Raw genomic sequence first — 17,349 nt, forward strand, 5'->3', positions numbered from 1 at the left:
ACCGAAGACGAACATGTGTGCAGGATCATAGGTGCCATATTACATGCAATTGGTTTTGCACTTTAGGTGATAATTATTTTGTGTAAAAAAACAGGGTGTAATAAACTAGGAGCACACAAATTGACCAAATAGGTGCAAGTGAGTTTTAAAAGGCAGACACTACTCATGAAGTAATTGTTGGTAGCCCTGCATCATGCTTATTTTGTGCTAGGGGTTTAACATGTGTGCTATCAAAATGTATTTTATTAGGTGGCAGGATGGATAACCAAATGCAGTCCACCAGCATTATTAACCACCACTGAAACAACTAGTAAGAACACATTTAGTCCTTTAGAGGCAATAGCATTATAACATAATACATAACGAAAACAGTTTTTTAAAAACCACTGTAAAACTGATAGGACGTTTTTTTTTTTAATTGAAAGATGGCAATAATATACTCTGCTGTCTCAAAAGAGCACATGGTGTTTGGTCTTCAGAAACTATATTTTCTACATAGGTAGACATTTTTATAAATAAGACAAAGTGATCAAAAATAATTAAAAGAGATTCAGAAATGATTTATAAAAGTAGTTTTACTTTGTATATCCCAACAAGAAACATCTAACAATAAACAAACGTAACAGAGATAGCAGATCATACAAACAGATATAAATGTAAGATATAAATATCATACAAATCAGAAAACCACCCTTTTAGTAGGGCCTCAATACTGTATCATACTGTTCAATTGAATCCAATAAAACACATTTACAGCACAGTGTAATGGAAGCAGAAAATGGTCTCTGGCAATCCTAACAGGCGTTTCCATATTCAGACACTTCACAATGCAACACATTATGCAGTAATCAATGAAACATATGGTTTAACTGAGGACCTTACCATGTTTTACATACATTTCACTAGAAGCTATTTTATAAAACAGCCAGACTTACATTCTTTGACCAAATGCATGTGACCTGCAGTGAGATATGTTCTCAACATCGATCGCTCACTGCCAAGCATTGATTTTCTGCTGTGATCTCATCAATGCTCCCTTCAAATATGTTTTTTAATATTTTATAATTATTGACTATATAATCAGCTTTCATGCATTCAATTACACCTTGGCCCATTTCTTTTGTAATCAAGTGCTGGTTCTTTCATTTTTTTTTTTTTAAGTGTTTGTTGTCGTTTTTTGCAAAATTGAAATTACTAAAAGGTCTTTTGCACAAATGTATAAAAAAACATTAATCTTAAAGAAAGTATGATGGCAAATGCAGAACACAATGGCTAAAAGAAAACAAGTTTGAAAACATATTAGACTTTTAAGCCTCGCTATACCTCAACCCTACCACACAGATTCTTATAATGATTCTAATTGTTTTACTCGTGTACCACAGTTGAGTACAACAATGTGACAGTCTTGTATTGGTTTGTAATCGTTTTTGACTGGATAGCGCGCTAGAGATCCAAGAAATGAGGCACAATGGTGAACACAGGAGGCACTGCGGTCATCTGCACAGTAATTGTAACATACAAGTGCAGTTCAGTGTTTGGTCAAGGAAAAGGTTTGGTTTATTTATCAGCCCAAACTGCCAGTGCACAATCATAACTCTATAGTGTTTTTATGTTGGATTCTATTGTTGTTTGAAGTTGTTATTCATATATCATTTTCTGTCTGTTTCGATTGTCTTTCCTGTACTCTTTTTTACATATTATTATTACTACTTATCTTAATTCTCTAAAATAAAACAGTGTTTGAAAGGTAGTAAGTTACTAAAGTACACAAGAAGACGTGCAAGAATCAGCCTGTCACAATTAGAGGCATTTTCATAGTAGCACTCTATTGCTAAGCTAACACTTGTCTCCCATATTTGAAACAGTCTTGTTAATCTTCTCTACAGTTACAAACTCCCATGAAACTCCTGGTACACCAGAATGAAGTAACAAAAAGCATCTTGTTAGGACACAAGGAGCCCTGAGATACAATGAACGCGACCAATGCTGCTACTCATGATGCAACACATCCATTCTCATATTTTGCATTTACGGTATCTCACATATTTGCACCACAGTGCCAACTTTTTCTTCCATATTCAGAAAATAAGTGCCATATTTTTCTGTGATGTTATGCACTTTTGCACACATCACACCCACCCGCAAATTAGGCTTCATGAAAAAAAGGCTGCCGATATATGTCCCCCAAAAGCTTAAGTTAAAGAAAATAAAAACATTTTAAACCAGACATCCACTAAAGAATTTATGAAACTACTACATATTAATAAAAAAATTTAAACAAACTGGTCTAAGCTTAACTGAGAAGAAAATTTAGGAGAGAAGAAATAAATAAAAAAAATAATAGAAGATAATTATTAGATTCTAATGTGTGAGAACGGATAAATAAGTTGCCTGCGACTGCCTCCAACGGGTGAGTGTTTCTGCCACAGTGTCTCTTTGAGATACTACCACCAAGTAGTCCTACACATGGCGACTTAATTCATTATTTTCTCACGACTGGCCCTTAAAAGATTTGGAAACACAGATGTACAGACCTCATCTCCAAGAACGGAACATTTCTAGCATCTAAAATAGATAACTGTGCATGAAATGACATAAAACTGTCATTCTCTTTGATATAGAATAATACACAGGAAAGAGTGTGACTAATCACACATAAATATGCTCTTTAATTCTCCAGTGTTATATTCATATTCAATATATCTATCATAACAATCTAGATGATTTGTTTTTTTTGAATTACTTCAGATTTGATCTGAATATTAGATAGAATATATGGCAACTGTTCAGTCCCCAATAAATGCAAAAAAATAACATGCCGCAGCTTTGGTGTTTTTTTATGGATAAAACATACAGCATTCACTTCACATCAGACTTTTTTCTTGTTCTCCCTGTGAGGATGTGTGACAATGGAAAAATCTGATTTATTTTTTCATTTTCATTTTTTTTAGAGCATGTCGACTAAACCAAAAATAAGTGGAAGAACTAACAATAAAGGAAAGTTGCTGGCTGGAGCCCATATTTTGCATATCTGTCCACGGCCTCTTTAGTAAAGCAACGGCTGAAAACCGACAACTGTGTTTCTGAGAGCATCTGATGGCATCTCAATGACGTGGAATCGTAAGTCAATTGTTGCGCGATTTCGGAATGGAAACCTTAAGGTGTGATTGTTTTGCCAATAACTTCATGTAGTTCACTCTGTTTCAGTCACCTAATTCTTTTAGACATATTAAACCATTACCTGCGTGAACATTATTTAGCTTAGAGGTTGCTGAGCCATTTGCGATGGAAAACATCCATCACTGGATTAGACATCGATGTGTGTGTGTGTGTGTGTGTGTGTGTGTGTGTGTGTGTGTACCGCACAGTGTAGTGAAAGGACACTTTAAAAAAAAGGTGTTAGGCACAGAGAGGTGAAGACAAACACATACTGGCCGAGCTTCAGTGGTCCCACGCTTCTGTCGGGTCACTCGGTTCAACGTTCGATCACAATGTCTCATCCTACCTCTCAACCAGAGTATCAGTATCAGTATCCATGTCAGTCAGCAAGTAAATGTCTGTGTGCCGTGACAGCTGCATCTGAAAGAGAGAGAGAGAGAGAGAGAAGAGATGGAGGTCAGTGAGGAGAGAGGTGCACATAAATGGTTAATCCAACACATAAATCAGCTAAACATTATTTTACCATTCATGAGGACAAAAAGACAATTTTTCATATAAATTTGCCATGATTTGTATTGTTATGTAATTTAGAAAATACTCCCCCATTCTGCTTACATGAAGAAAACACTCTCACACACACACACACAGCTACTTGCTAGCTTCACACGTTGTGTTTATAATGACCTGTAAAAAGCATCCGTGTTACTGCAGCTCTCTTTATATTACTCTACATATACACTAGCTTTATTCTTTTTTCCAGGGAATATAAACCTAGAGAGTGCAGATACACAGAATAACAAGTGGTTTACTGTTTTGCAATTTAAAATAAATATGTAAAATTAAATATATAATAATAAGAAAACATCACAATCAATGCTATGTTTTGATCAGTGGTAAATATGAGGCAATCAGGTGACAATTTGATTTTGATTATTTTAGAATTACAGAAGGGGCTCACCTTGGGTCAAAGTGATACTCCTCCAAAATCAACTTTCCTCATTTAATCCTGGAAAGTCCTGCAAAAGAGCATTTCTATTGCCTGCCAAGATGTTCTATAACAAAAGGATTTGGCCCTTTGACCCTTTAATTATTACTATATACTTAGCAGGTTGTACAATAAAGCAAGTTATCAAGTTTAGTACTTTATTTACTACATTAACATCTTATGAAACTGCCTCAAAATCGTTACTGTATTTTAAAACTGTTATGAGAAAACCTACAGCCTCAGATCATTTCTTTAATTACCTTGTTTGTTTTTTTCAAATATAAGGTTTGACTACCTCATAATATACTAAACATTATTCATTTATTAATATTATATGATTCAGACTGTTAGTTTTTTCAGTTAAAAGAGATGACTCATGAATCGTTCTTTAGACATTCAGACAGAAGACGCCAACAAATGTCCATATATCCATTATTTCCTGTTTATTTTGAACACATGGGATACTTCATCCAGTAGAAAGGACAGACGCTTATTCATTCAATCCCAAAGAGCAGAAATGAGCGATAACTTCAGTAAACACATCAACGTTTTCCCTGTGACAGTTCAAATGTGCGTGTGCCATGCTTTTCTTTAGTCAGGGAGGTATTGATACGACACTGTATGAAGTAACAGTCGCCTGAAAACCACGAGAGAAACTTCATGAAAGCTTTTGAGAACTCTGAACCAGAGAGCTGCCTCTGATCCACCAAACTAAAAGGTGAACTTCTAATACGATAACCTGAGATCTTTCCTGTGATCTCTGAATTAGTTTATTAAATGTGTCTACTGTATTAACCTTTATTTCGACCTGCAAGCAGGTCTGCAGTCCAGCGGGCTTGTGTGAAAAATCTGCAGCGTATATTAACAGTAGTTTTATTGTCAGTAGAAAGAAACAGACATACATTTTAAAAATAAACTGACTATGTTGAGAAGGGAGATCAAACAAACACTCAAACGGAACAAAACTTTTTCAGTCACATCAGGAGGTCTTCAATGAATTAGAGAGCTGGGCACACTGTAGCTTCATCAACAGATGCACCAGAATTAGCAAAAACTATTTCCGATACTTAGATGAATCTGTGCGGCCTTTATTTTATTCTGAGCTATGGCGTTTTTGATGTGTAATTCACAAAATGACTGGTTTCGATGGTCTAAAGATAGATTACAGACTGTAAAACCCTCTGAGACAAACTCGGGATTTTGGGCTAAATAAGTAATCTTGTCCTTGTTTTGACTTTTTTTTCATACTTTTGTTTCCAGTTCTCCTTTAAACACAGCTTTGTCATGACAATAACAACAGTTACTACAAGAGTATTTTCAAGCTACCACATAAGAAGTTAATTTCCTTCTCTGCAAAGCAGTTTAAATAAGTCACAACATTATCGTTCAGAAATGATAAACTATGTATTGCAATGTGACATATTTATACTACAATATGTATCTATGAAACTTTACCCACAGGCAAACAATACTGAATAAAATGTGGAGTAGAGGTTTATCACGGTTTCACTAAAGGAAATAAAAACAAACAAATCAACACTTCTATGGATTATTCTTTGCACATGGCTACAAACGTAACTTCACTCACACACAATATTTCACGAATAAGCTCACTTTAGTATGTTGATGAACCCGAGTCGCTGGCATCCTGATTATTTAGGCACTAAAAGAGGACGAGGCTGCAGTCATATTAAGCTTCACTTGCTTAAATGAAGTCTGTTAACTAGTGTCAACTAATATTTCCAGGTCAAAGTGCAAATTAATTTCATAAACCAGCTGGGTTCACATTCACATCACATTAACGCAGATACGGAAGTCTGGACTTCGGCAGAACAAAGAGAGGACTGGGACATGACAAATACAGCACATGCATAATGTATGCACAATACTGAAACTTGCCACTTTAGCTTCTTTGAAATGTTAGACAGCAATCAGTTTACAACAACACCAAAAGGTAGTTTTCCACAGAGTTAGGGCTGGATATCATTTGGTGATTTTTCATACAGATAGTAGGATTAACAGGACTTTCTGGTGAATTACGTGACAATTGTATTCTGTTAAAAATCTGAATGGATAATTGACTTGTCAGACGCAAAAATACGGTGATTAAAACTGCTACAGAGGCGGTACACTGAAATGAGTTAGTATGAGGGTGTTGAGGTAGACTGAGGGGAGATCATAACAGAATGAGCATCGTCTCCTTCCACCAGGACACGGGGATGTTATCAAGGTGAGAGGGCTCACAGAGAGCAGAGTGCTTGATGCTGCTAGCATTAGTGTGTGTGTCTCAGGGAACACCGGAAAGAATCAGGAAGAAAAAGATTCAAAAGACTACTACTTTAGGTAGATACTTAGGTCAGCTGTATGATAACAATAACAGTAAATAACAATATGAAAGAAATCAAACAGTTAAAATGAGTATAGAGCTCAACAGCACAGAAGAAATGTGGGATCTTTTATATCTTTCTGTGCTGCTGTGCTTCTTCCACACTCAAGCTCACGTTAACCAACCTGTGGTCTTGTTGGATTACGTCTAATATCAAGAACTTTTAACTGATGTCCTCCATCGTCCTCCATCGTCCTCCTCATGACGACCAAAGTATGTTCATTCAGTGTTTTTACAAAGAGGCGGTGACAATACAAGCTCAACTGCTAGTTTTTCTAGTCCAGCTGATTTTCTATAAAAATTGTGGAAAATATTTTTTAGAGATACAGATGATTGTTGTATAAACCACTCGTGTCACAGTATGTCACTTTCTAAGCAGAGGTGGATATAGTTGTTCCACAATTATTGATTTGCCAATGATTTGTATTTGCTCAGAAGTCTTTTCAAGCATCCAACAATGGCCTTGAATTTTCTTTGCTGGTGTACCATCAGTTTGGTTTATTGGGTACCTAGAGATAGCACCAAATTCTGATACCCAGCCCTACACAACATAAACATGTGACAGTAGCAGAAAAAGGTGCTTTCATCATCCTACATTATCTAGAAAAGTATTGGTTGTGTACAGGGCTCAGAGTCTCCAAGAGGAAAGAGGAATGCTGGTGGTTACTGTCCAGTTCAGCTCTAGGAGTCGTACTCAGACGGCTCCTCTATGAACACAGCAGGTTGATTGCTTACCCTGCTGCCAAAGTCCAGCCACGAAACCCCCAAAGAAACCAAACAGTGCCACGCCTGTGAACGACAGAGGAGAGAGAAGTCAGGACACAGCCAGGTTTGTGCACACTTTTTTCCAGTGGTTAGTGTACTATAAATATAAATACATCTTTTGTGCAGCAAGATCAATACATCCATAGACAGCCTGAAGTTATTTAAGATTAATTTAAATATAGGAACCAGTTTATAGTACTATAGTTCATTGTCTGCATTAAAAAGGTTAAAAATGTCAAATTACTAAAGCTAAAAAGTGTCTGAGACAATGAATGAATGTAAAGTAATCTGACTCACCAGGTAGCCTACAAAGCACAGATATGCTATGGAGAGCAGCGCAGAGAGAACGTAGAGCAGCACGCTGTTCAGCGCCGTCACGTAAACCACCACAAAGTACATGTTGATTGCACAAACCACCAGGATAACGACGCCTCCGGAAATCTTCCACACCCTAAAGAAACAGGCAGTATATTTAATACAAATTCAAATGTACAGTCTCCTGGAAATACTTTATTCTAACAGTAAAACTACTGCGTAAATTCTGTCTACAAACAACATTGGATAGTGTTCTCATAAACAGCTAAATTATTGGCCCATATGTCAGAAAAAGGAGGAACATTCGGTAAACATCAGTTAAAAAAATGAGCTTGAGCAAACAAGTTGCATTTTATTTGTCAATGAATAACTAAACGCAGACCTCCACCACAACAAATACACCAGCTGGCTGTCAAACTGAAAGAGATCACGTCTTTGATCCTAAGACACAGCCTGAACATACAGAGTCATGAATTAATGATGAAAATAAACGTATAGATTTCACTCACATTCCGTTTGCAAAGTCGTTCATTATGGATGTCAGACTGGTGAAGGTCAGAATCGGGATCAAAGCAAATGGAAGCTGTTGAACAGAAAGAAAAGGCACAGTGAATATTTCTACAGTAGTATGCGCTACACAATGGGACCGAGTAAGAGTAGGTGAATGTTAAAGGTTTTTTTGACTGAATGAATAGGGAGGGCTTTCTAAAGGATTTTCTCCTGACCTGCATGCTTTGAAGCACGTTGAGGAAGTCGTTCATCCCCGTCAGATGCTCAACGTCCTGAAAAATGGCGACCAGCAGTGTAGGTGTGATGGCGATGGAGCGGGTCAGCAGCACACGTGCAAAACGAGACCATCGAAGGTTCAGGAAGCCCTTTGCAAATACAAAAACATGAGCATACACACACTTTTTTTAACCCATGTCCTGCTATATAACCAATAGGCACTCTTACCTCCATGACAAACTGCCCAGAGTAAGTGCCTGTCATGGTGGAACTCTGTCCAGCTGCCAGGATCCCGATCGCCCAGATGTAGAGGGCTGCAGGGCCAAAGAAACAGCCCAGGACCACTCCCTGAACACACAGACAAACCCACAGAGAAAGAAAGGAACAATCATACGTCCATCATCACTTAAAAGAGACGGAGACTCTGCTCTTAGTTTTACATATTGCATCGTTATCATTCTAGCGATTTTTGAGCACGTCATAACAGAACACGGAGTAGTGTAACTAATACTATCGCTAACAACTGCCTTCCCTTTAGGTGACCCACCTCCAGTGTCTTGATATTGTGTAAATTAGGTTAACAGAGGCATAGCTTAACAAGATATAATCATTAATGTTATTAGCTGCACCTGTTTGCTGTGACAACACTCACCTGTGCTGTGTCCCAAATTGATACCATACAATATGTGTACTACACTAATTGTCAATTGTAGTGTGTACTAACAAGCAACAAAAACAAAACACTACACAGAATAGTATACAACATAAACTATATACAATTAGTATTATTAGTCATAGAAAGGTCTACAAGTAAATGCAATGTGTCCCTTTTCTGTGTCCCTATTATACAAATAGTATAGAATTTGTACTATATACTAAAATAAATGTGCCGTGTCGTAATTTGGATACTTCTGTTTGTACACTTCCATGTAGTACAATGTGTACAGTACACTATGTACTTACTTGCAGGTACTCATAATGCACAGTCAGTGTGATCGCGCTCATGCACTCAAAATAGCAAGTATAGGTACGGAAGAGCGCAAATTGAGACACAGCAATGATGTTTTTCGACTAACAGGAAGTGATGTAATATGTCCTCTAACGTCACTACAGCTGTGATTCATTGTAGTTGTGGTATAAACGTACCCCTTTGTAGATGTCCACCTGCAGTGTGTCGTTGTTGAGAGGGAAGAGATCGGTGTGAGGGCTGCCGGTTGCATTGCACTGACTATTCTGCAACCAGGAACACAAACACACGTTAAGCCACAACTTGAGGCTCTGGACGCTTTGTGTCAACAGTACGAATCAGAAAACAATCATTACACATGTGTTTCAGCATCAGCAGTAAAGAGAGAAGGATTCTTAATACTGTACACCAACCATTTCAATATTGGTTTTGTTGAAGAAGGCCTGAGCAAAGACCGCTACGACAAAGACGTTGATGAGAAAGGAGATGAAGAGAGCAACAGTTGACTCGATGAAGTAGTACTTGTTGGCTTCCTTTACTTCATTCTTATTTTTGCGATCGATGTCCCGAGACTGGTAGATAAGGAAATAAACAGAATAACACTCAACGTTCATCAAAAATGTGCATTAAGAATGTTTTAAAATGGCATTGATACTGCTGAGCTTATGGTATAATTTATACTGCGTGTCAAACACTGACAAATATGATACAAGCTTTCTAACTTCTATAAGAAATATTCATGAGACAGCTTATCAGTTTATCAAAACTAAAAAAAAAAAAATGTTCGGCCGGCCAATGTAAACTCTAGAATCTAAAAATCTTTTTGGGATTGTGTCAAGTTCTAACTATGTTGTAACAACTCTTCACTAACCTGTATGATTCAAGCTTACTTCTAACTAGACAAATACACGTTTCTCTGGATAAAACAAATATTCCTCTAACCTTGACCAGCGCTGAGTGCAGGTAGATGTTGTGGGGCATGATGACCGCTCCCACGATTCCCACTGCCTGCTCCAGCTGCACAGGCCCACAGTCGGCACAGTAAGGTACGAACATCCCCTTCAGCAGCTCCGCTTGGTTTGGCTTGACCATCACATACTACAGAGAAAACACAGTCAAACATGTCATGGTGCCATGAACGTTGTGGCAAAAACCCTATCGGCTGTCAAGGAATACTTATTATTAATTATATTGGAAACTGTGAGGGACTATTACCTCGTAACCAAAGCTCAGAGCCATTACGGTGATGAGAAAGCCAAAGAAAGCTTCAAGTTTCCTCAGGCCTGCGAGGAGATGAAAACTGTATCAACACCGGGATGCACAGCTTTCTTAAACATTGATTGACATGTACAAGATGGTGGATCCATACCGTATTTGTCGAGAAAGAGGAACACGAATGTGTCTGTGATGGTGATGAGGACTCCTCCCCAAAGTGGAATCCTGAAGGAGAAAGAGAGGAACTACAGTAACTCCTCACATCTCTTTAAATGTTTGCAGTCACTTTTCATGGACAAGCGGTGAAGACGGTACCTGCCCACAGACAGAAGGTTGAGCGCTATGGCACAGCCAATGACCTCCTGCATGTCTGAGCCAATGATTGCCAGCTCAACCATCAGCCACAGGATGACCCGAGGAACCTGAAAAAGAAAAAAGATTGAAGACACAAATCAGAGAGTAGCTGAGCAGAGTTTATTCGTCTCTTTAGAAACTGAAACTTTACTGACTCTGATATATCCGACATGTTGGCTTCTCATCATTTGACAAAATGTAGGAATATGAAAATCAAATGGGCTGTTATTGACATTCTTATCTTACATATACAGTGCCATGCATAAAGAAAGAAGAAAAGGGAAGTTGAGATATGTGAACGCTCACAGTTGGATATTGGCGGTTGCAGACTTCAGCCAGGTGCATCCCAGTGACGACCCCGAGGCGAGCGGCTAACCTCTGCAGCAGCAGCCCAATGATGGTGGCTCCGAGCAGAATCCATAGGAGCTGAGACAGAGAGGTACACATCAGTACAATATGGGAGCTTTACTTCAGCAGATAAAATGAAAGGAGCTGCACTGCATACATTTTGGTCTCCGTTATGCTCTAAAGCTGACATTTAAAACTGGTAATTCTTTTTAATAATACAATGAATATATTTATGATGCTTAGAGAAATATGCAGCAGCTCATTATGTGTCACTGCAAGCTGCATTGAGCAAGACACAGACAACACGATACAACCAAAGGGCTTTTTTACCATCAAAATAAAAATAATGACACTTTTAGGAAAAACTGGAGAAGATATATATCGGTGTGAAGAGAACAAGAAAAAGCTGTGAAATCACTGCTTCAAATATGGAATAGAAAAAGCTCAAAAAGACACCAACAAAGATGATACTGTGTAATGGTTCATGGCCATTACCAAGCAAAGTAAACATGTTTTGTTTGGATGTCGTGTTATATTTCACCTTAAAGCCAGCTTTAGCTCCAGACTGCAGGTCAGACTCGATGTTTCCTGGATCCAAGTAAGCAATGCTCATCAAAAAACCTGGTCCAGTGAACGCCCAGAGTTTACGGAAACTGAACACCTGAATAGACAAACAGCATGATTCATTTGATTAATCTGGAATAAAATAAAATGTGTTTTGCTTCCCAAAATCTAACAAATCTAATGAACTGTAATGGGTCAAATAATTCAAATGGATAATCACAGCTACATGTATGTGATTACATGTGAACCGACATTTCAACTCCACTTATCTTCTATGAAACAGCGGCTGTGAGACAGTACCTGGCTGACATTGTCAGGAATGGCCACCTTGTCTTCAAAGTATGTGGAGAAAGGTTCGTCCTGGGCCACCGGGGAGGCAGGAGGAGAGATGGAGCTGTACTGGTTTGTCTGGACTCCATTCTCCGGAGGGGCGTCCTCCTCTAACAAAACCACAGAGAGGAAACACTCAAATGAGTTGTGAGAGAAGAGGAAGAAGTTATGCTTCGCTGGAACACTAATACGTCATCCCATCAGTTGCCTTACGCCGATACAGTCTCTCAGCAACTCTGATGCCATTATTAAAAATCTGATTAGTTATATAAATATATAACATATATAAATACATGAATAAAGAATAATTTCCAGACCTCTGCTGTGCTTTAAGACTTTTGCAACATTTGTGTCACTTGATGCTTTTCTACAAATCCTCAACCAAACACTCACACACTTTTCTTCTGACACCGTTAATATTTACTTATAAACAAAAGTTGGATCTGACAAAACAAGATTCTTCTCATGTTTGAACAGAGATACAGCAGATACGCAAAGACTATCAACAACTCTGCCATTCAAAAATAAACCAAACCAGACATTTCAAGCTTTATTCATGAATTTACAAAGCACAAATCAAAGCTTTATGAATTCTTTACGTTGGGAAATGTTTAAACCGGTCTCTCAGACTTGTCTGTACAGGAGCTTTCGTGAATACACTTAAAGATTAAGCCATTTGTGGCAGTTTAATGACCAGAAGCAACCTCGGTGAAAACCTCACTGCTAAAAGCAATTCAACCTCAGTTTCAAGACGGTTACATAAGTGATTCAGTTTAAGACATGTGTGCACTCAGTAGTACAGTAATAACCTGCAATTAGGTCCACTTTACTAAAGAAACATGTTTTATGAGAACACAATGAAAGGAAATACAAAAGATCATCAACATATCTGATCAATGATACCAGTAAACAATGTGTACTACTCACTGAGTTTAGAGTTTTCGTTCCCTTCCTTCATTTCCAACTCACTGCTGGTTCCAAAGTCCACTGTTCTCTAACAGTGACTCTGCTTTTATGTGACTCAGCCTTAATCAACCCTGTTTGTGTCATTAGATGTCACAACGACATTCTGGCATCGCGTTTCTAACTCTAACCCGCAAATAGAGAGGAGCAGAAAACGCACACCTAGACACAAACTGGTGCTCGGGGGTGGGGGGGGGGTTGTTGCAGAGTTGTGACTTTTACCCTTTAACGATTCACACAGCATCACACAAGCAGTGATAAAGTTCACAAAAGAAGCAATGAGAATTAATAGCACTTAGATTCTCAAATAATTCCAGGGAATGAAGACAATAAATCTTCCTTTTTGGGAATATGTTGTCAGAGTAGGAATTTTCCAACGTTAAACCACAGCGCTGTGGTTACATTTCAGAGAAAATGTACGTTTAATATTGTTTTACAACTGCTCCGTCGGCATGCGCACTGACACAGGATAATGTATAACAGCCTTAACCAAAAGCCAAGAGTGTTTTAACGTTGGAGAACATGGCAGGTGTGTCTGTAACGCGATGATCATGTTTCTGTTATCTTAAGCAGTTACCTTCGAGGAGGTCTCCTTCTTGCTCGGCCTTCATCAGAGAAGGCTGAGGGATCCCTGGGAACTTGAGGGATGAATTTCAGCCTCCCTGGAATAAGACAACAACAGTTACACAATATGAATTTAGCATGAAAGACGTGAATGTTGAGGGTAAAACAGTAATTATCTGGAAAGTGACGCTTTGCTTTCTGAAACAAACAAGCATTGAGCTAAAAAAGACAATAAGCAACTTAAACACGAGTCCTTTCCCCTAAAAACAACATTAAAATTCACGAGTCATAAAAATGACTCAGCAACATTAACAGCGTGTGAAAGGTCAGTAAATGAACGAGAACCTTGAACAAGAAACCTCGAGTCGCTGGCGACGGAGTTTCACTTCTACCACATACATCCTTCCTCTCACACTCAGCTTCAGAACATTAGTACTTCTTGAATTTACCACCCAAAAGATGAAATGGATTCCAGCCGGAGAACTGTACTTTATAACACTTCTGTGAGAGAGAGCGTAGCCCCTCAGAGAGCACATGACTAAGGATCATATGAGGCAAAGGACCAGCTGAGGCTGCAGACAGAGCAGCTTTCCCAACAGTCAAGGTTTCCTTCAGAGTGTCACTTCCTTTAGTGCGCAACTGAACATTGTGCTCTGAATAATTGACATTATCAAAGTGATAAGGTCCAACAATTGATTAGAATTTGAGCAATATCAGTTATGAGTAAAATGTGAGTTGTTTCTTGTACAATATACCCCAAAATATAATTTAAAAATGATCTTTTTTTCCACAAGGCAGGAATATACCGATTTTAAAAAGAGAAAAAAGATAATACATTGATCTGTACGACTCTACTAAACCAAAAAAGTATACATTTTCACATGAAAACTCATGAAACTTTCTGTGCTCCATCTTTAAGGTTTAGACGGAAATATTTTGGTTCCGGGTAAGTCAGAGTGATATTTAAGTCATAGCTGAACAACTTGTGTTGAAACGCTTCTTATTTAGAGGCAGCTTGCTGAATATTAAATCTTTTACAAACATTTTGTTCAAATTTTGGTACCCCGTTTTAAAATGTAATACTAAATTTAACAGTAACCTTTAAGCATGTCAGGGGGGACCTTATGAAATTGTCTTGGGGGCCGGATAAAGCCCGTTAGATATTACTAGTCCGCAGGACACTTCAGTTTTCTGCATGTCTTAAGACAGACGGCTTACTTGTCATGTGTGCTCATGTGACTGCAGTCAGCCGTCGCAGTTAGTTAGTGAACACACTAGAAAGAGTACAAAATGAGTTTTTAAATACTGCACTATTGTGTTCACTAATAGTAGCTCATAAAGACATGATGTGCTCATGATGTGACAATAACAAACCAGCTATCATCCTAAACTAGAACAAATTGACCTGCAGCTAAATACCGCTGAGATTTTAGCAGGCACACATGATGATGGAGGGTCCTTCTGGTTCATCAGTTTGCTCTTATCATTTTTCTCAAACTTAATCAAGTCCAAACAACTGTCCTTAATCTCCAAACAACCTTGTGTCTCACATACCACCATAACGTAAACTACAGTGTTTCCTCCCTGTAAACACACCCCTCTAATAACAGTTTATTCAGTCAGCCTTGACACTGTTGCAGGTTTGCCTGATGAATCTCTGATCCAAAAAAACAGAGCTGTTTATTAAGACTACAAATTAGATTTCCACCACCACCTCACTAGTACGAACACCAATATAAATGTATCAACAGAGGAACAATTACATGGCTTTATTTATTTATATTCCACTATTGTGCTTATCTATGCTACTTGTGACATACTGGTATCGTACTGGACTGGACTCCTAGCAGTCCAGTCCTTGATTTTGTAACTGCCTTTTAATGTGTCAGCACTAATCTTGTTAAACTCCATGGGCAACCCTGTGCATGTGGTGATAAAAGAGATTTAGACAAAGTTTTCCAGCAGCTAAGAGTTTGGTAAAACTCTTATTTAATGACAGCACCAGCACCATGAAGTTCAGGCATTAAAACATATTTCATCAACTGCAGGATTCCTTTTGACTTTACCAAATGTTGTAAAGTTGGATTGGCCAATGATGCAGTCCTCGTAAAAAAACTACTATATTTCGTCATCCATTCATCTGACTTCCCCAAAAGGCCAGGGCCTGGTGGAACATCAAAAGGGGCCTAATCTGCACTGAACAGCTTTAATAATCACGAAATCTATGACAACTCCCAAACTGGCACATGATCTCGCATGTTACAGCCCTCCAATTATGGCCCTTTGCAGGCTTAAAAACTAAACACTGTAACAATAAAGTAAAAATCAAAGAAAACAGATTCTAAATGTTAACCAAGAATCACACATTACAAACTAGAATTTCTTCCTGAATTAATAATAACGCATTAGCTCATGTTTTTGTCTGTGACAACTCAGTACAAATATTCTTACTAATACCCAAAAACTGGTCCATCAAGAACATACACACACACACAGTACTAACAAATGAACCATAATGTGTTCACATAGAGCCATGAGCTTGCTGTGTTGCCTGAAGTGATTGGTTTCAAACATCCAAATGCAAATAATGAGCCATACTGATGCTTGAAATGATGTTAAAGTAAAATTCAATATGCATTTTGGGTCGCACCAATCACACTTTCCTTTCCTACTGTCAAGTGGCATATTTATCATGAGAGTTATTTTGTTTAAAACTGACTTTACAGTCAGACAGTCAACCTGTTCAGGCAGATTCAAGGTATGTGAGGGGTGGTTATCAACACATTGTGTAAAACACAATTATTAATGTAAACACTGTACAGTCTTTCAAGGTCCAGTAATTATTACTGTAAAGAAAATCTTATCCAAGAATTAAACTAACCTGTAATTTCTGGAATACCGTAGTATACTGTAGTTTTTAATGGTGAATCTGAACAACTGTAATGATGACGACGATGATAAAATCATCTTTGCTAATAGATCAGATGATAACGTCATCGGTATTCAGGGTGATACTCTGATTTCCAGCTTTGACACGTGAAACAAAAACGTTGTTATTTACTGCTCACGAGGACTGGAATGAATCACAGAATAAATTCTGTTTGAGGCTGGGGTTTTGTTTTGCCTTTAAGAGCAACACACCGGTGTAATTATCAGAATGCAGTTTGACAGAAGTCAATGCTGAAACAGGGTCAATGAATTTAACTTGGTAACGTTAGTTAGGAGCTAAATAACCACAACTGGGAACGTTTGACCTCTCGTCCAGATAGCTACATGGTGATGTGAGTTCAACTAACTCGCTTAAAAATAAACATGCCCGCTAATCAACCCTGTAGCTGAACCAGAGCAGCCTCCATCACCTTCAAACCAAACAACCCGACGATAGAAACCCGGCTGCACAAACACCTACTCAGACGATCTAACGTTAACTGTTACTATGTTAGTGGGATCAAGCTAACACGTTTCCATGGTATGTTAGTTAGCTGTCTGGTTGGATCAGCTAACCCTTATCAAAGTATAAAAACGCCCTTACCTGGGTATACTTTATGGGAGGGTTGTGTTTTGACGATTAAATCTGCTTTTAAACTGACACCATGTGTGTAAATTTGAAGGTAGCTAAGTAGCACATTGTCAAGCTAAATCCTGGCAAAGTCGTATCTTTCCATGTCAACTGTAAGTTCAAGAAAACTCAATGCGCATGTGCACTAT

General features: G+C 38.2%; 1 protein-coding gene across 4 annotated transcripts; it reads right to left on the bottom strand.

Annotated features, from left to right (window-relative positions):
- Positions 1 to 557: 557 nt before the first annotated feature.
- LOC142970329 (natural resistance-associated macrophage protein 2-like) lies at positions 558 to 17,312 on the bottom strand. 4 transcript variants are annotated; one of them, XM_076110491.1, is made up of 17 exons: positions 17,174 to 17,312; positions 13,655 to 13,739; positions 12,085 to 12,224; positions 11,762 to 11,881; positions 11,179 to 11,298; positions 10,834 to 10,940; positions 10,673 to 10,743; positions 10,519 to 10,586; positions 10,246 to 10,401; positions 9,717 to 9,875; positions 9,483 to 9,569; positions 8,565 to 8,684; positions 8,336 to 8,485; positions 8,120 to 8,193; positions 7,593 to 7,746; positions 7,266 to 7,319; positions 558 to 3,579 (listed from the first exon to the last, which is right to left on the bottom strand). In XM_076110491.1, the coding sequence occupies exons 2-17, from the start codon at positions 13,686 to 13,688 to the stop codon at positions 3,502 to 3,504; spliced, it is 1,692 nt and encodes a 563-aa protein (XP_075966606.1). In that variant the 5' UTR covers positions 13,689 to 13,739; positions 17,174 to 17,312; the 3' UTR covers positions 558 to 3,501. The 4 variants fall into 4 exon arrangements, with proteins under 4 accessions (XP_075966606.1, XP_075966609.1, XP_075966608.1 ...); XM_076110494.1 differs by lacking the exon at positions 17,174 to 17,312 and adding an exon at positions 16,523 to 17,078; XM_076110493.1 differs by lacking the exon at positions 17,174 to 17,312 and adding an exon at positions 14,091 to 14,445.
- Positions 17,313 to 17,349: the final 37 nt, after the last annotated feature.

This window comes from Anarhichas minor, unplaced genomic scaffold (genome assembly GCF_050575085.1).
Source record: "Anarhichas minor isolate MPS153535 unplaced genomic scaffold, ASM5057508v1 ptg000043l, whole genome shotgun sequence".
Lineage (NCBI taxonomy): Eukaryota > Metazoa > Chordata > Actinopteri > Perciformes > Anarhichadidae > Anarhichas > Anarhichas minor.